Source organism: Pristis pectinata, chromosome 4 (assembly GCF_009764475.1).
Source record: "Pristis pectinata isolate sPriPec2 chromosome 4, sPriPec2.1.pri, whole genome shotgun sequence".
NCBI lineage: Eukaryota > Metazoa > Chordata > Chondrichthyes > Rhinopristiformes > Pristidae > Pristis > Pristis pectinata.
In genome coordinates, this window is record NC_067408.1 from 96249064 (window position 1) to 96269214 (window position 20151).

Here is a 20151-nt window from a genome sequence, read left to right on the forward strand (position 1 = left end):
ACCACTTCACAAACTACCCACCATTATCCCAATCACAGATTTCCCGCCCAGTCTGTGGTTGCCATAATGGCCTCATTAGTTACCTCACAACCCACAAAACTGGTGGAAACAAGTCATCCTCAATCCTGAGTGAATGCCTGAAGCCAAAAAAAACTTGTAATCAGCAATAGGAACCTTGGCTGATTTGACCCATTCCTACTTGAAGAATAACAACTATTCTGGTATCAGTACCGCCCTTTCTGCTGCTCCTGTTTCATAAACTACGTCCTCTAAGGATTGAATCTGGAACCGTGGGATTAAGAATGATTTACTAGGTGGACAGACTTGACTAAAAATCATAGACACTTTTACAGGGCATGGATTTTAAGCTGGTTATCTTACTCTAATGCGAAAGAAAATCTTCCTTGCATGCACACAAGGTTATCAGTCACCAGTTACAATTACCTCCATGCATTTCATTCCATTAGCTTCAATAAAACCAAATGTACAGAAGCAAGCTCAGTTAGTGGCCAATACTTTCACACACATTGAGTGGTAATGACTAAAGATGTTTTTCTTATGTATGCCCACATCCTTGTTTTCCAATGTCTCTGTTCTCAGCCTCGCTAATCAATATAGCTCCTATAGAACTACAGTTGCAAAGATGTTGCACTTCTCCATAGTCTAGTCTGTTGCACATCCATAACTTTGATTCACCAGTGGTGGAAACGTCGGCTGCTAACACCCCATGCTCAGGAATGCCTCCTTAAACGTTTCTACCTCCAGATCCCTTAAGATGGGCAAACATAGCTCGCAAGCCACATGTCTCTTTTATAATTCAAATGTGACTCTCAGATTTACAGGAACAATTCACACTGTAACTCCATCAGATGTGTATTTCGAGGTGGGGACCATAAGATCCAATGTACAATGACCTCCAGCCTCGGTAGACTAACCGTAAAACATGGTGTGTGGAGCACGGCAAGATTAAAGACATTAGATGATTGCAATCAGGCTGCATTCAGCCATTATGGTGAATACACATGGTGTGCTTACAGATTTTCTGCAGAATATTTCTGCAGAACACAGGGCCTGTGCATTAACACCCTGCTCACAATTCATAAGGTTTAAGTGGAATAGACCAACATTAAGTCTGTGGATGACAAAGACATTGAATTATATAAAAGACAAGTGTAAAGAAGGAAACAGAAATTTTCTTCTGGGAAGAGGATTTTACATAGTCAAAAATGGCATACTGCTGTGCAAGGCATAGCTCACACTGCTAATGAGCAATTTGACTTGTCACCATGAAATTAGTCACATGTTTTCATCTAAATATCCTCCTGGATTAGGGCATTAACAATAAAAATCTATTTATAAAGGTTTTGCATGTCTTGTGGCTTTTGAACCTCTGAACACGGGTACTGAAGGCCAGTAGTGTTGGCCACTCCAGCTCTATAACCATCCATCCCTTCATCTGGCTCATTGCAATATTCTCTTTTGATAATGCTTCAGTCAAGCTCCATGGGATACTTCTTCTGAGTCAGTTACTTGGGATGAACATGACTTACCTCCACACCAGTTCTCTGCATTATGGGATATTTTACTATTCCAAGCTGATAATTAAGTACAAGCTGCTATTGTACCGGACGGAGGGAGGGAGGGTGGGGTGGAGGGAAAGGGAAAGGGAGGGAGGGAGAGGGGGAGAGAGAGAGAGAGATTCCACCATATTGATGCAGCTTATCATAACATCGTTAGTCAAACCAGTAATCTAAGTAGTTTGTAATCAACAAGTATTTTATCTGCCATTTTTTTTTCAATGTGCATTCAAGGTAAAATACCTCCACTGGAGATTCTAAATGAGCTATATACACAAACTTTAATATTGCTGTTCAATGGTTGCAAAACAGCATTTGATTAATATTTAACTGCTTTTAAACTAATGAAATAAATTAACAATTGGATAATAATGTTTCATGGTCAGAGATATTCAACAACAATTAAAACCAATACAAAGAATTACTAAAAGGAAAATGGTTAATTTAAACATAAAATAAAAAAAATGAAAATAAATGATTTGAAAAACTTAGCCCATCTCTAGGCCAAGAAACCCCAGAGAAATGAATGCCACCTCCCATTCATTTCTGGGTCAGTAGATAATGCTGGAGAATCCAAGCAAGGATGGACTCCACATGGAGTCTAGCAATGGAACAGAGTGACATGTGTTACTGTCATTCAGTATCTCCTGGACTTATTTGCATAGGAACCACTTAGGGTCAGTGGACAGCCAGCATGATCTGGCCAATTATTACCAAGTGGTATTACAAGCACATTATTAAATATGGAAACTGGGTCTTAGAAGAAAGATTTCTCTTAGTGAAAAAACTTGAAACATCCACCAGCAATATTATGGGTGAAGGTTTTTTCTTTACAGAGGGATCTGCAGAACCTAGGGTGAAAAACAACTAATAAAACAAAACAACAGTGAGGCAACAAGAAGAGAACACACCAAAGCTAGTGTTCGTGGAATGCAGAGTTTCGGGGTAGGGCTGCAGAAAAAGGAAACAATTAAGTGTTGAAAAGATTCGAATATTGATTAGAAGCATTATAGGGTTGGGTGATCAATGTAGATCAGCAAAGGCAGGATGAGGGGTGCATGATTTGGGAGTGGAGTGGAGCATGGAAGACCAGGCAGGAGCAGCTGAATCTTCAGGTAACAAATGCATGGATCAAGATTTCACAGACAGACAGAGAAAGTAGGCATAGGACTGAATTGCAAAGCCTCTGGTTCAACTGTGGACAATGGCTAGTAAGTGAGAATCTGTAGAATGCTGGGAGTGAAGAACGTGGCTTCAGTCTTCCTAGAGTTAAATGGAGAAATAAAGCAACAATGATTGATTTGAAAGGGACAGATCCTGACCCATCATTAAACATGTGAAAGCTGACATCGTGTTTACAGATATTATTGTAATAGTGCAGAATAAGAGGAGAGCACCAAGGCTAGATGCTTGATAGACTCCAACGATGACGGCTTGAAACTGGCAACAGAAGCTAATGCTTGGGATACATCAACTATATTTGAATCATTAACAGTGCAATGCTGCTGAGCTTGATTAATGCTGAATAGTGGTGGAGGTAAATAGTGTGGTGACAGGAAAGAGCTTCAAGAGGAGGATTAAGCACAAATGTAAATTTAATGCTATGGCATAGCAGAATCCCAAACAAGATTCAAACAGAGGTACCATCTTTATGATAAAGTTCTAAACAAGTCTCACCTGCCTGTTCAGAGAAACATAAAGAAATTCATAGCATAATTTGAAGGAAGAGAGGTACCTTGTTCAATATTTATTCCTCAGCTAAAAGTGCATGATCAAATTAATTTATGATATCTAATTGTGGGCACCCCATATGTAAACTGACTACACCATATTGACAATTAAGTTTGCTGTTCTGAGGATGTTGGAAGCGTTACATAATGTATTCTATTTTATATTTATATCCTATATGAGAGTAAACAATTTGTTATGAGTTTAACAGAAATCTCAGCAAGTAGTTGATTGATGATTCTTACTTACAGTGGACGAACATATCTACTGATGAAGATACTTTTGTTGTACTTCTGCCCAGGTCTTCAAAATAAGTCACCTGGCAGCTAAAAGATATTTTTCCTTCATCTCTTGATGGCCTGTACTCCAGGGTTGATGTTATATCGAAAAAGCCTTTGTCATTAATAGTAGGATGATTGACCATCTTTACACCTGGAAAACAGTCATCGAAGTTGATCAGTAAATGTTTTCATTAGGGCCATTTTATTGAATCATATTTCATTTTTCTTTTATTATCATTAGAAGACAGGACAGATCAAGACCTATAGGATATTTTTACCATTCTTGGGTGCATCATTTGGAGAAATAGAATAGATCATACCGGGCTGGGAATCTGCCACAAAATATCATTTGTGGGTTGACAAAACATCTGAGAAAGCCTTGAGTATGTGCAGAAATAACAAAAGTAGAAAAAAAATGCCCAAACACATTAAAGCAGTTTAAAGAACACAGAGTACTGATCTTGATGGGGGAGGAAATGGCAGCAGAGATCTACATATGGGGGTCAGGTGCTTTTTGTCCAGGTTCAGTGGGAGAGAAATCAGCCAGTTGACTGATTATTCCCCGTGAGGTTTGAAGGATGCAGAGAGAGGATCAGCTCAAACTGGAATGTATTTTGCACTCAAACAACCTACTGACACCTGCTGTTAGACTATGCTGAAAGCAATGCTCCCATCTTTCCCAGAGAGAAATGACATTATTTAGAGTCAACAAGAAGTGTTCAAACTGCTCAATATTTGATCACTAATTTTGAATTCTATATTCATACCTGGGATGTTGTTGTCCAGATTCTCAAAATTGTATTGCCAGGAAACATTAGCAGCAGGGTAGCTATCTTTCACGACACACAGACCAACCTGAATGAAAGGGAAAAGGGAAATAGCACAATTACATTTCTGGACCAACTTCAGCAACAACATTTTATCGTTCAGGTTATTGTTAACCATCAGTTGTTTCCCTGAAAAAAAATGCTATACGGAATCCTTTAGAAACATGTATCAGTGCTACTTGATAATAACAGGCTTCTGTAGTCCGATGGAGGAAATTGGCAGTTAATGTTAATGCTTAGGAGATAATAGGCTGGAAATGTACAATTCCCCATTTGACATCCTGACAGGTTCCAAGAGCAGTGTCAAAAGAACTAAGGCAATGCATCAAATGTAAGTTATGTCAGTTTCATACTTTTTAAACATTTTTTAACATTAACTCAAAATATGACTGAAGCATTAAAAGATTGCTGGATTCTTGATCCCATCAAACCATGAAATGCCCTAAATTGGACTCAAAAAATCAATTTTAAGTTATCCCTTAGAAATGTATAACTATTCATAAAAATGCAATTAAGATCCTCAATCAGCAAAAATTAAGTATTTATTAATATTTATTAATCTGTAAACTCCATGTAACAGAACACCTATACAGAATTCCTTCAGCGATTATACTTGGTAACTAATTTCACAATTTCATTGCCATTAGTCAAAAAGCTGAAAACCATTTCTTAAAATTTTGTATTTTTAATTTGTGCATCTAGTATTTGAACTCTTTGTTCTCATGGCCATTTTGTCTGGATTAAGTTGAAAGGAAATGCCTTGATTTCTTTTCACAATGGGCAGGCTTAGTTCCCTTATAATTTTCTCCTAATTTTAATGACTAAATCTCATCTTTGTTGTTTCTCCTTTTGAACATCTCCAGCCAATCATGCCCATCTCATTGGGTGATAAGAGCTCACATATGGTTCATATTACAATCTCTTAATTTGTGGTTTTTCACTTTTCTAATACAAACCAGTATCTTTTATCATGTGCAACTCAAGTGAATAGTGCCCAGATCTTATAAGTAATTCTGATCATTAATTTAGAGCACTGATCTCTCCGGTCTTTCTTGCCAAAGTCAGGAATGTTTGTCTTGCACATACCTTCTGTGGTTTCCCTGCAACAAGAAATGGAGCTGGCTGTATAATTTCAGGATTAGTTGGTCGCTCTGTAAAGAGAAAGAAACAGATAACAGATTATCAATTAACCAAGTAATTTCAGATTATCAAATCTGTAATTAGTTGGTACAGTAAAAATGCAATAAAAAGGGAAGTATTTAAGGATGGAAACTGACTTTGTTTGCTGCAAGACTCAATATATTCCATTCAAAACATAATTACAGAAATTATGCTAAGTGCTGAAAGCTATGTAAATATCCAACACTTTAGCTCAGTTGCATGGGGTCAATCCAGCAGTAAAACACAGTTTTGAGCAATATTGAAGGATGATCATAGAATATATAAAGATAGATTTAATGAAAAAAAACTTTATTGCTGCCTTTATGTTCACCATAGCACCTGAAGTCTTTACTGCTGAGGCAAAATATCAATGCACAGAGCAAGTTTGGTGGGATCTGCAATGCCAGTACAAACAATGACATCAGCTTTCCCTGGCACCTGAATAAAGGTGTCACTCTCAGAGGAGTGGAAACGTGAATAATGAAAATGTTTGTGAATAAGCTTTAGCCATTGTACCGAGGCATCTAAGTAAACGGCAAGTGTTTAAAGATTGACATTGTTTATAAGGCCATTCAAGTGTCAGTGCCAGCATTCAATTTGTGATTCAAATGTTGAGCTATTTTTAACAGTATTAAACTATGAGAATGCCATACACAGTACATGGCATTAGGTATTTTCTTGTATGGTCAAAATAAAAATCAGAACTTCAGAACAGATAATGGCACACAACACCAGAATCCATACACACTTCCAAGAAGCTCCAATAGTATTCATTTGTTGAACATCTGCAATGGAAATTCTACAGCCAAAGGGCACAAGTTCTTACCTTTTGGCAGTTCTAGTTATAATCCCGACATTGTGAATTTCACAGGGCTAAAAGAAGTATTTCAAAAAGAAAGGTACAATCTGCCTAGTGACAACAGCATGTACTTTTCAGGGCAAATTCACTAATCACATGCCATAATGGAGTTGTTTTTAAAGGAAGGTGGATGAATGAACAATATCCTGTAGTCAATCTATTTCTAACACTCCCTTTCACAGGAGGACAACAATTCGCCCCATGAGCGTGCTGCACTCTTCAGTCAGATCCAGTCTTGGCATCAGCACCCTTTTCTTGCTCTCAGCCCATACTCCTTGATTCTCTTTTCGTTCAAATATCTGATAAATCTCTGTCTAAAATATATTCAATGATTCTGACTCTACAGCTGTCTGGGGTAGAGATTCCCAAAAAGTCATGACCCCTAGAGAAATTCCACGTCCTCTCCATCTTGGGTAGGTGACCCTTTGTTCAGAAACCAAGCCCCCCAATACTACATCATCATACTGGGGGACGTAGTTTCAGAATCCTCCCAGTGGCTGCACTGTCTCAGAAACTTCCAAGTCTTCTAAACAATGAGCTTAACCTCTATTCATATGTCAACTCCTTCATCCTCGGAATCAATTTAGTGAAGTATCTCTCAACTGCCTCTCGAGCAAGTATATCATTCCTTAATTATTGAATGCCTTCTGGAAAGTGAAATATACATCTACTGGCTCTCATTTATCCACCCAGTTTGCTGCATCACCAGCTAATTTGTCAAACACCATCTTCCTTTCATAAATCTATGTTAACTTTGATTCATTATCTTACGACATTCTAAATATCCTGTTATTACCTCCTTAATAATGGGTACAATCATTTTTCCAATGACTGATAATTAGGCTAACTGGCCTATAGATTCCTGGTTCCTGTTTTTTTTTGAATAATGCCATTACCTTTGTGGTTTTCTAATTATCTGGGATCTATTCATAATCTAAGAATCATGGTAGATTACAACCAACACATCAAGTATCACTGGAGCCACTTCCTTTAAGCCACTAGGATGCAGGCGAAAGGTCCAGTGGACTTGGCCTCAAACCCATTAGTTGGCCAAGTACTTTTTCCTCTGGTGATAGAGACTGCTTTAGGCTCCTCATAATCCCTTGATTATCTATTATTATTGGGATGTTTTTAGCATCTTCTACCATGAAGTCCAACCAAAAATAATTATTTAGAATCTCTGTCATTTCCCTTTTTTCAGTTCCCTGGACTCATCCTCTGGGAGACCAACTTTTACTTTTGCTACCCGTGTTCTATGTACCTGTAAAAGCTCTTACTCTTTTCATATCATTTGCTAATTTACTCGTACTCCATTTTTTCCCCTCTTTACAGTCATCCTTTGCTCATTTAAACTAAAAACTTTCCAGTCTTCTGGCCTACCACGAATGTTCACAACATCTTATGCCTTTTCTTTCAATTTGATACCATTCTTAACTCTCTTAGTCACATATATTCTCATACAGCCATTCTTTCTCATTGGAATATACTTTTACATAGACTTCTGAAGTATCTCCTTAAATGTCTGCAACAGTTGATCTTATGTCTTACCCTTTACTCTATTTTCCCAGTACACCTTAGCCAACACTAACTCTAAACCATCTCAATTGTCTTTTATCTTGGGATACTGGCTTCAGAGCCAAGTTTCTCACTCTTAAACTGAATTTGAAATTCTACCATGCCATGAACACTTTTTTTGTAGGGGATCCTTTACTATGAGATCATTACTTAATCTTGTTTCATTACACAATACCAGATCTAAATAGCTGGTTCCCTGGTTGGTTTCTCATCATTTTGCTCTGAGAAACCATCCTGAAAGCATTCTCTGAACTCCTCAACACTACACTTGCCAATTTGTGTTCAATTTATATGATGATCAAATTGAGCCATTAGCATTCTTGCAAGCTCCTATTATTTCTTAATTTGTACTCTGTCCAACAATATAGCCATTGTCAGGGCCCTCCTATGGCTTCTTATACTTATTATTTCTTATCTCCACTCAGACTGATTCTACAACTTGAGCTTCTGTGCCCAAGTCATTCCCCACCACCGTAGTGATCTCACCATTTATCAAACACAGCTGTTCAACCTCCATTTCCAAAACCCCCTTAACCTACATCATGTTTTATATGAGCCAGTGGAGCAGATTTACCTAGTCTTGGACACCTTGCACCTTTGAATTTGTAACAGCTATTTATTCATTTATTTCTATTTGTGCCATCACTTCATCTATCAGATAAAGAGGTTTTTATTTCATTCATCATTTTTTTATACTCTGACTCAATTTGCTGGTGCACTCTTATGCTCTGCCCCTTCTTGATATACTGTACTTGTTACCTTTGCTGTTGCTCTGCACTACCGCTTCCTACTTTCCTGTTCTAAAAATGCCTTAACCTGAACCCCTATCTTTAATTTCCAGTCTAGTTTTTCCCTCCTCTGATTTTATTTACAGGATCCTATCCCTCCAACCCACACAAAACCCCATCAGGATGTGGGTTCCATTTCCTCTGAGGTGCAACTCCCATTTGGAATCACGGGATCACGAAGATAACAGGAGATGGAAGTGGAATTGCTATCAAGATTTCTTCTATCCTTTCAGGGGGTCCGATACTGAACCTGTAAAATTCCTCTCCTCCCTTCTCAATAAAATTCACATGTTCCTTCCTGACTTCTTTTTAAACCTCATTTCATATTTGATTGGCAGACCTACATCATGTTTTACTGTATATGAGCCAGTGGAGCAGAAGTTGAGTTGAGGAACATTGTCCATAGATTTACCTGGCATCAATTACCCTTACAAGGCTGGGCAGGAATTCACTAATTACTCCAGGGCACATAGTTCCTGGGTTCTATCTTTTACAGGGCAATTCCAGTAGCATCCACTATTCTCTTTCATGCACCCCATAAGTCCACTAAGTTCCCACATTGTCAACCAACTGACCTCCAGCATATAAATCAGTTGAAACTTCATGTGTATTCTCTCGTACAGTTGGACCTCAATCTTTCATTCTCATCCTCACCAGTTTCTCCTACACCAATGAATAAATTTAACATCCTCAGTTATGTCTACAAGTCTTGGAATAATCCCTGGTTGCTTCTCAAGCTGCCACCTTCCTCATGCCCTCCAGCCTGCTCTTCATAAATCTCCTCACACCACCTCCTATCTTTGAAAGTCTCTCAAAATGCACAAGGCTTTTGATTAGTATGCCCAGTGCTTCTGGGAATGTGTGATGCCTCCTAATTGGGATGTTTTCTATCTTAACAGTGCTCTATAATTGCAAGTTGTTGTGGGGAAGGCTTCAACAGATGCGAGCAAGATTCTGAAGAAGATTTGCAAGCTGTGGAGATGTGAATACTCAAATTCCATCACTGTGACACATGCTTGTCAATTAGTTACTATCATGAAGATGTGCTGAGCCACACATGCTCACTAGAGGGCATTGCAAATGGGATTCCTTTCAGAGAGATTGAATTAATATGGAAGAAATCTCTCTGCTATTGTGCTTCAAACCCAAAGGGATAGCTGTGAAAACATCCAGGAAATGAGATACAGTATGGATACCTTTACACATTGTGCCCAATTTTTCTTTCCCTTCACTTCACTTCCATTGTTACTTCCAGGATAATTGTCTGTTGAACACGGCACTTCCTAACCTATCACATATAAATACTAGCAAGGAAAGTGGGACAGTGGTGGAGCTGGTAAAGCTGTTGCCTCACAGCACCAGAGACTCAAGTTCAATCCTAACCTTGGGTGCTGTCAGTGTGGAGTTTGAACGTTCTCCCTGTGACTGTTTGGGTTTCTGCCTGGTGCTGCAGTTACCTCTCATATTCCAAAGAGGTGCAAGTTTGTAGGTTAATTGGAATCTGGGAGAAGTTGATGAGAAAGCAGGGAGAACAAAAAGTGGGATTATTTTAGGATTTAATGTAAGTGGGTAGTTGATGTTCAGCATGGACTCAGTAGGCCAAAGGGCCTTTTTCCGTGCTGTATCTCTTTGTGACTCTATGACTTTAGGTGGGGGGTCTTTGGAAGCAAGCCACACAGTTAACCTGAGCGCCATTGAGGAAATACTAAGTGACTTTTGGTAATCTCAGACTCTCTGATGTTCTTTTGGAGGTGGGGGGACATGGAGAGCCTTCTGTTGAGAACAGTTTGCCCTCCCTTAACCTGATCTGGTTTGGCCTTAATTGGTCTCTTCACCCTTAGGGATCCATTTAGCTTCTCCTGCTACATTGATTGCTGTAGTGGCAGCCCCCCCTGTTACACTACAGCAAGTACTCCCAAACTAAGGAAGTTGGGCTAGCATCATGGTGGGGAAAGCTGTGGATTGATGTCCTGGAGGAGAAAGAGCAAAACCAAGCCTGTGAACCAGAAATACATTCAATTCCCAAATTCTGAGGAAAGACAATGTTATTCAAGATTACTTTATTAACTCAGCCCCTTGATAGCTACCAGAAAAAAATATCTTACAATGGGGTGAATCTCAAAATCTGGCCCCTGTGGATTATAATCACAATGTGTATGATATAGGTAGTTTTTACTTACTGTAAACTTTGACAAATACATAAGATTCAGATATGTCTGATCCAATCACTGTAGAGCAGGAAAATATTTTTTCATCCTGAATTCCAACATCGAAAATATTTAAGGATAGATCCTTGTTTATCATTATTCTGCCCTTGTATCCGGAAATCTCTTTGTCTACTATTTTATTTTCCATTGGTGACAATGAAATGAGTTGTTCTTTGAAATTTTCATTTACTTCCTGAAAGAGAAAGAGAAGGTTAGCGATACGCAGGGTATAATCCATGCAATTTTCTGAATTCTACCGCAGGCTTCTTAGTACAAGAAGATTTTGATCTGCTGGGTTTCTGATGGCAGCAGCTCCCATTGCCATTGTTCATGTGCAGACTAGATGGTGAGTTGATCCTGCTCATTTCCTGGGGCAGGAGGCAAGATAATACTTCAACTAATCCAACCTAACCCACATTTTGCAATGGCTGAGTGAATGTAGCATTTCCTCTGTGCATTAAGCTCAACATATTATGGAAAAATCATAGTGAATCATTAAAAATTTAATACATAAAACAGCAGGTCATTCATGCATTCTGTCTGTGAAGATTGAGGAGGAGTTATCCAGTGTAATTCCACCTTACTACACATGATCCATCTCCCTGTAGTCACGGCTCTCCAAGTACATATCCAATTACTTTTTAAATGCAGTGAGGGATTCTGCCCTTTTCACTTTTTTGGACAGTGATTTCCAGCCTCTGGGTGATTTTTCTCCCCTCAGCTATCATCTAATCCTTCTACTGATTACTTTAAATGACCCCCTAGTTCTTTTTACTCTTTTTAAGCTCCTTATAATTTAATATAGTTTAATAAATTTACTCCTCAGACTCCCCTGTTCCAAAAAAACCTTAGCTTATATAATCATTCTTTAAAGTTGATGTTTTCCAGTTCTGATAAAATCCTTGCAAATCTTTTCTGCACCCTTCCTGGTGCTATCACATCTTTCTTGAATTGAACTGTACACAATCCCCAAGCTATGCTGTATACAGTTCTAAAATAATCTCCTTGCTCTCATATTCTATGTCTCAGCCTAACCAAGGAAGAAGCATTTAAGACAAGATATACTAGACTAATAGCTGGAACAGCTGGCTTGTTGGACAATCTATGCTATTATCCCCTGAAGTTTAGAAGAGTGAGAAATGATTTGATTGAAACATATATATCCTGAGGGGTCTTGACAGGGTAGATAAGGAAAGGATGTTTCCTCTTGTGGAAGAATCTGGGACGAGGGGTCACTGTTAAAAAAATAAGGGTCGCCCATGTAAGATGGAAATGAGATATATCTTGCTCTCACAGTGGGTTGTGAGGCTTTAAAACTCTCTACCACAAAAGATGGTGAAAACAGAGATTTGAATATTGTTAAGGCAGGAGTAGGTACTTGATAAATATGTAGATGAAAGGTTACTGATCAGACATGGGAATACAGAGTTGTTAAATGGAGTTATAAATTAAGCTAATTAATTTATTACATCATTCTAATTAAGGTAATTAATTTTTAAAAAATGTAATCAGCAGGAGCTCAAGGGTCTGAGTGGTCTTCTCCTGTTCTTAATTCGAATGTTTGTATTCTACATGTCATTTTGACTTTTTGACCCATCCTGCTATCTTTAAGGATATGTGACATACATTTCAAGGTCACTTTGTTGCTTCATACCATTCAATATCCTCCCATTTATCATATATTCTACTGTCTTGTTGCATTAGTTCACATTTATCTGGATTAAATTATAATTGCCAATTTTATGCCCAACTGACCAGACTTTCTGCATCTCCCTCATGCCTGCACCTTTCCTCCTCACCGTGAACAACAAAGCCGTTTTTTTTGTATCATCTGCAAACTTCTTTATCATACTCACCAAATGTAACTCTAAATCAGTAATATATGCTTCAAAAAGCACTAAAACTGAGCACTGAGCCCAATGTAACTCCACTACAAAAATTCCAAGTACAAAAACTGCATTCAACCATTACCCTTTCCTTCTGGCCAATACACAATTTTGGATTCAGTTTTCTCCCTTGGATTCCATGGGCCTTTAATTCTTTTTAACCAGCCTGCCTTGATAAGAGTGTTGCTAAAATCCAAGTGGTCTACATCAAATGCACTGTTCTCATCAACACTCCTTATTACCCCCTCAAAAAATTTCATGAGGTTCATCAGACAAATCTTTCCCTTCACTTATTCATGCTGACTGTTCCTGATTAATCTATGCAGTTCTAAATGAAGGGTTTTTTGGACCATGGAATTGATTGTAATAAATTGTATGGCACTGAGGTCACAATAATCGGCCTGTAATTACTTGATTTATCCCTACCTCCCTCTTTAAATGGTTCATTGTTAGCGATCCTCCAATCCCTTGCTACCACTCCTACAGCAAGGAGGATTGAAATAGATTCTTAAATCTTAGTTTTTGAAAAAGGACCTAAAAATCCATTGTGCCAAAGGCAATTTCTAGGTGTTGGCTAATAAAGCAGGCTCTATCGAGCTGGGAATCCTCAGCCCTGTCTTTGCTATCAGCTACTGATCTTCGGATAAGGTTGTGTCCTGTGTCTAGGTTGCAGCAGCCTAATGGCAGCATAAGACCATAAGACATAGGAGCAGAATCAGGCCATTCGGCCCATCAGGTCTGCCCTGCTCTTTGATAAGGCTGATTTAATATTCTCTCATTCATTCTCCTGCCTTTTCCCTGTAACCTTTGACACCCATAGGCACTAATAGGAGTTCCTGATACCAGCTGACCAGAACTTTGCCTGGCTGAGCCATGTGTCACCCCTTCTATGGTTGGCATTCACCCAATAGATACAAGGTCAGAAACAATGCTCAACTGGTACCATTTTCACCAAACCTGCTTCAACGGCATGCAGCCCAAGTTCTCAGGGCCAGCATGTCTATAATATTGTCACACCTGGAACAGTGAGGAACACCCCACCAAATGTTGCTCTCTTTCACATTCTGGCATGTATCATTAGAGAACTATTAGCTGTGGAAGCCTGGCTAGTTTTTTTTATTCTCCTAACCCGGAAGCACCAGCGAGTACAGCAACACTATCAAAGCCTCAACAAATCCAGTGAATTATAGGCTGGTGAGCCTCACATCACTGGTAGGGAAGCCTTTGGAGAGGATTCTTAGGGATAGAATTTACTTGCATTTGGAGAAGCATGGGCTAATTAGGGACAGTCGGCATGGCTTTGTGCAGGGCACGTCACGTCTTACAAATTGGATTGAGTATTTTGAAGAGGTGACAAAGGCGATTGTTGAGGGTGGGGCAGTGAATGTTGTCTACGTGGACATTAGTAAGGTATTTGAGAAGGTCCCTCATGGTAGGCTGAAGCAGAAGATTAAGATGCATGGGATCCATGGTGACTTGGTAGTTTTCATGCAGAATTGGCTCACCCATAGAAGACAGAGGGCAGTAGTGGAAGGGTAGTATTCTGGCTGGAGGTCTGTGACCAGTGATATTCTGCAGGGATCAGTGCTGGGACCTCTATTGTTTGTGATATTTATAAATGACTTGAATGAAAATGTAGGTGGGTTGGTTAGTAAGTTTGCAAATGACAAAAAATTGGAGGAGTTGTGGACTGAAATTTCATCAAGTTCATCAGTCAAAGTATACAGAGGGATATAGAAGGTTATCAAAGGATATAGCAGGATATAGATCAGTTGCAGACATGGGTGAAGAAATGGCAGATGGAGTTTAATCTGGGCAAGTGTGAGGTGTTACACTTTGGGAGGTCAAACGTAAGGGGAAAATATACAGTTAATGGCAGGACCCCTTAACAGCATTGATGTAGAGGGATCTTGGGGTCCAAGACTGTAGCTCCCTGCAAGTGGCAACACAAGTAGACATAGAGGTAAAGAAGACATACGGAATGCTTGCCTTCATTGGTAGGGCCAGTGAGTATAAGAGTCAGGAAGTCATGTTGCAGCTATTAAACTTTGGTTAGGCCACACTTAGGGTATTGTGTGCAGTTCTGGATACCCCATTACAGGAGAGATGTGGAGGCTTTGGAGAGGGTGCAGGAGGGATTTACCAGGATGCTGCCTGGATTAGGGGGTATTAGCTCTAAGGAGAGGTTGGACAAACTTGGATTGTTTTCTCTGGAGTGTCAGGGGCTGAGGGGAGACCTGACAAAAATTTATAAAATTATGAGAGGCATAGATAGGGTAGACAGTATGAATCATTTTCCGGGAGGAGAAATATCAAATACTAGGGGGCATAGCTTTAAAGGAAATGTGCGGGGCAAGTTTTTTTTTACATAGAGGGCTGTAGGTGCCTGGAACGTGCTGCCAGGGGTGGTAGTGGAAGCAGATACGATAATGGCACTTAACAGGCTTTTAGACAGGCATACGAATACACAGGAACAGAGGGATATGGATCACGTGCAGGCAGAAGAGATTAGTTTAATTTGGCTTCATGCCCAGCACAGATATGGTGTGCTGAAGGGCCTGTTCCTGTGTTGTTCTGTTCTGTGTTCTATAAACTCTGACTGAGATCAAGTAAGTAATCATTACATATTGTATACCAAATCTTATATGCCAAACTAAAAAACTAGCAAATACTAATCAAATTCATAGCCATAATCCACAATCCAGGAACAAGTGCTGAGATCTCATGTTGCAACTTTCCAAAACACTGGTTAGGCTGCACAGTATTGTGTCCCATTCTAGTCACACTGGAAAGAGTGTAGAGGAGATTCAACAAGAGGTCGCTTGGATTGGAGGACTTTAGTTATGGGGAGAGATTAGAAAAGCTAGGCTTGATTTCCCTAGAGTAAAATAGGCTTGGGCGGGTGGGGGGGTGGGGTAGTGACCTGGCAGGGGTATATAAGATTATGAGAGGCATGAGAGGCATACGTAGATAAGGTAGATAGTCAAAATCTTTTTCCCATGGTAGAGGTATCAAAAACAAGAGGGAATAGGTTTAAGGTGAGTGGAACGAGTTTTAAAAGGACTCTGAGGGGTAATTTCCTGCGCTCCCCCCCCCCCCCCCCCGAGAGTGGTTGATATCTTGAACCTGGTGCCAGAGGGGGTGGTAGAATCAGATACAATGACTACATTTAAGAGTCAGAATCATACAGCATGGAAACAAGCCCTTCGGCCCAACATGTCCATGCTGACCATGGTGCCCACCAAGCTAGTCCCATTTGCCTGAATTTGGCCCATATCCCTCTAAACCTCACCTATCCATGTACCTATCCAAATGTCTTTAAAATGTTGTTATTATACAACCTCTTCCTCTGGTACCACCCTCCGTGTGAAGAAATTGCCCCTCAGGTCCCCTTTAAATCTTTCACCTCTCACCTTAAACCTATGCCTCTAGTTTTTAGTTCTCCTTCTCTGGGAAAAAGACAATATGTGTTCACTCTATCTATGCCCCTCATGATTTTATACACCTCTATAAGATCACCTCTCAATTTCCTATGTTCCAAGGAATAAAGTCCCAGCCTGCCCAATTTCTCCCTATAACTCAGGCGCTTGAGTCCTGGCAGCATCCTCGTAAATCTTCTCTGCACTCTTTCCAGTTTAATGATGTCTTTCCTGTAACAGGGCGACCAAAAGTGTACACAATACTCCAAGTGTGGTCTCACCAGTGTTTGAACAACTGCAACATAACGTCCCAACTCCTATACTCAATGCCCTGACTGATGAAGGCCAGGGTGCCAAACACCTTCTTCACCACACTGTCTACCAGTGACACCACTTTCAGCTAACTATGAACCTGTACTCCTAGGTTCCTCTGTTCTACAACACTCCCCAGGCCCTGAGCATTCACTGTATAAGTCCTACCTTGGTTTGACTTCCCAAAATGCAACACTTTGCACTTATCCAAATTCAAAACCATCTGCCAATCTTTGGCCCACTTACTTTGCTAATCAAAATCCCTCTAATTTTTGATAACCTTCTTCACTGTCTATGATACCACCTATTTTATTGTCATCAGTAAACTTACTAATCATGTCTTGCACATTTTCAACCAAATTGTTTATATAAATAATGAGTAACAAAGGTCCCAGCACCAACCCTTGTGGCACACCACTAGTCACAGGTCTCCAGTCCAAGAAATAACCTTTGACCATCACTCTTTGCTTCCTACCATCAAGGCAATTACAAAGCTATCTCTCCCTGGATTCCATGTGATCTAATCTTCCAGTCTACCCTGTCATGAGGGACCTTGTCAAAGGTATTGCTAAAGTCAATGCAGACAACATCTACCGCCCTCATCTATCCTCTTGGTTAAAACTTCGAAAAACAAAGAGATTTGTCAGACATGACTTCCCACGCACAAAGCTGTGCTGACTATCTCTAATTAGACCTTGCCTATCCAAATCTTGACAGATCTTCTTCCTCAGAACCCTCTCCAGTAACTTACCCACCACTGATGACAGTCTCACCAGCCCGTAGTTCCCTGGCTTGTCTTTGCTGCCCTTCTTAAATAACAGTGCAACATTAGTCACCCACCAGTCTTCTGGAACTATTCCTGCGGCTAAGGATCAAACAAATATCTCTGCAAGGGCCTCCACAATTTCTTCCCTAGCTTCCCATAAGGTCCGATGGTGCACTTGGTCAGGCCCTGGGGATTTATCCACTTAGTGTGCTTTAAGGCCAATACCTCCTCCTCAGTAATTCGTATACAGTCCAAGACATCATCACTCATTTATCCCACATCCATTATTTTCTCCACAGCAAAAACTGATGAGATATTCATTATATTCATTGAAATATTCATTAAAAATCTTGCCCATCTCCTGTGGCTCCACACATAGATGGCCACGCTGATCTTTAAGGGGACCTATTCTCTCCTTAGCTATCCTTTTCTTCTTAATATACATATAGAATCTTTTGGGATTTTCCTTAACCCTGCCTGCCAGATCCATCTCATACCCTCTTTTTGCCCTCCTGATTTCCCTCTTAAGTGTACTCCTACACTTCTTACAATCAGATTCACTTGTTCCCAATTGCCTGACCCAATGTACACTTTCTCTTTCCTAACCAGAGCCTTCCCTAAACTTGCCAGCCTTAGCCTTCACCCTAGCAGGAACATCTTTCCCTTAGACTCTTGATACCACACTTTTAAAAGCCTCCCACTTGCCAGTCGTCCCTTTACCAGCAAACAGTCTCACCCAATCAACCTCTGCAAAATCGCACCTAATGTCTCCAAAACTGGCCCTGTCCCAGTTTAGGACCTTAACCTGTGGACCCATCCTACCTTTCTCCATAACTATTTTAAAACTAACAGAATTATGGTCACTGAACCCAAAGTACTCTGCAACTGACACTTCAGTCACTTGCCCTACCTTGTTCCCTAAGAGGAGGTCCAGTGTTGCGCTCTGTCTAGTAGGGCCCTCTATATATTGATTAAAGCAACTTTCGTGGACACATTTAACAACTCCACCCTGTCCAAGTTCTTTGCACTATGGGTGTCCCAGCCAATGTTAGGGAAATTACAAACTCCCATTAATACTACCCTATTATTCTGACAACTATCTGCAATCTCTCTACACTTCTGCTTCTCTAATTCCTCCTGACTATTGGGGTGCCTATAATACAGTCCCATCAAAATGACCATCCCCTTCTTGGTTAAGAAGAGGCATAAAGACAGACACTTAAATAGACAGGTATAGAAGGATATGGATCTAATGTGGGCAAGTAAGATTAGTATATTTGAGCAAAAGGTTGACATGGATGTGGTGGGTTAAAGGGCCCGTTTCTGTGCTGTACAACGTTATGAATCTATAACAATCTTGAAATTTCAAAATTAAATAGTTGTATGAGCTTATTGAGTTATATCACAATGCCAGTTCCTCTAAGATTTGACTAAAATGGCTAAACAGTATTTTTTGTAGATATATGCTTATATAAATCCTGAAGGTGCTAACTCAAGGTTGCTGTTTCACTGTCCCTTCTATTAGCTGAGTAATTCTGAGGATCTGTACCATCATTTAGCATAACTTCTGCTGAAGTAATTTGGTTTACCTTGTGATCTTCAAACTTCTCAGCAGCTGAGGTAAGTTGTGTTTTTATGTGTTCCCGATGCTGTGCATTCACATCCTAGCTACGTAGTTCTGAGAACTTGGCAAGCATGTTATCTAAACCATAAAAATATCTAGGACACGTCTAAGGTGTCTCTCTCCCTCTAAAAACAGTGCTTGGAGCCTCCTAACCTTAAGCATTAATGGCCTAGATCTCAGAAGCGTTAATTTCAAGATAAGACAATCATAAAGAAATTACTGGATTAGGAAAACTGCTCCACTTGGGCTGGATCACATTCTTGTAATACCTGCAAAATTTATCACCCAACATAATTGTTTCCAACATCTAAAGAATGCCAGTTTAACTGAGGTGTCTCTGTGTTCTGTAAGATCTAAAGCCTGTTGTGTCACTTCCTTATCAGAAGGCTGTATTCAACCCCAACCAACTGAAATTCCTTTTCATGTTATGTTTAAGAGCCTGTGTCCTGAGACGCTTTGACTTCTCACATTAAAATGTCTCAGTATGAATCGACAGGAAATGAATAACATTAAAATAGCATACTTATGACAAAATTATAATACTTTTTATTAGAGTTGGGGGACAAAAGATCCTCAGATCCTCTCTGTTGGCATCGATGCAACAAGGAGACAAGGCTGCTTCTTCAAATATCTACACAGTACAATGCCTGGTGGTTACTCACCAGACGAGGAGAGAGGCAGTAGTAGATGACCACATGATTGTTTCTGACTTGAGTCACCTAAATATGGCAGCCTCTTTCGCTGACATTCCTTTTATATTTGCAAAAGCACCAGAGGCATTTACCATCTTTTAACTGAATCTATTACATGTCCAAGAAACAAATATAGTACACACTTTACTTACCACTCTCCATATCACTAAGAACACGTCAGCTCCTTTTTTCGCCTCACAAGCCAGCGTGACAGTGTCTCCAACCTTTGCAGTCACGGTGGTCACTGCATGAACTGAAAAAAAGCACAGAAGTACAATTACATAAAAAAGATATCCATTTCGTTATTTTTATCGATCTCACTGAAGGAGAGTATCAGGAACATCACCGAGCCAATGATAAAGCACTAATCCTGGAGCCCATCCTGACTATTTCAGCTTCTCAGGTTGAATTCTCATTTCCCCTCCCCTTTAGTTTAGATTCAATCACTT

The 20151-nt window shown here is 39.8% G+C and overlaps 1 protein-coding gene across 1 annotated transcript in view; it reads right to left on the reverse strand.

Moving 5' to 3' along the window:
• Positions 1-20151, reverse strand: part of LOC127569504 (CD166 antigen-like) — a 258073-nt gene that overhangs the window by 24950 nt on the left and 212972 nt on the right. Inside the window, exons 2-6 of the mRNA XM_052014216.1 lie at positions 19855-19955; positions 10977-11196; positions 5500-5564; positions 4354-4441; positions 3555-3737 (exon numbers count right to left, since the gene is read on the reverse strand). Coding sequence (XP_051870176.1) covers positions 3555-3737; positions 4354-4441; positions 5500-5564; positions 10977-11196; positions 19855-19955 — 657 coding nt within the window. The remainder of the gene's footprint in view (positions 1-3554; positions 3738-4353; positions 4442-5499; positions 5565-10976; positions 11197-19854; positions 19956-20151) is intronic.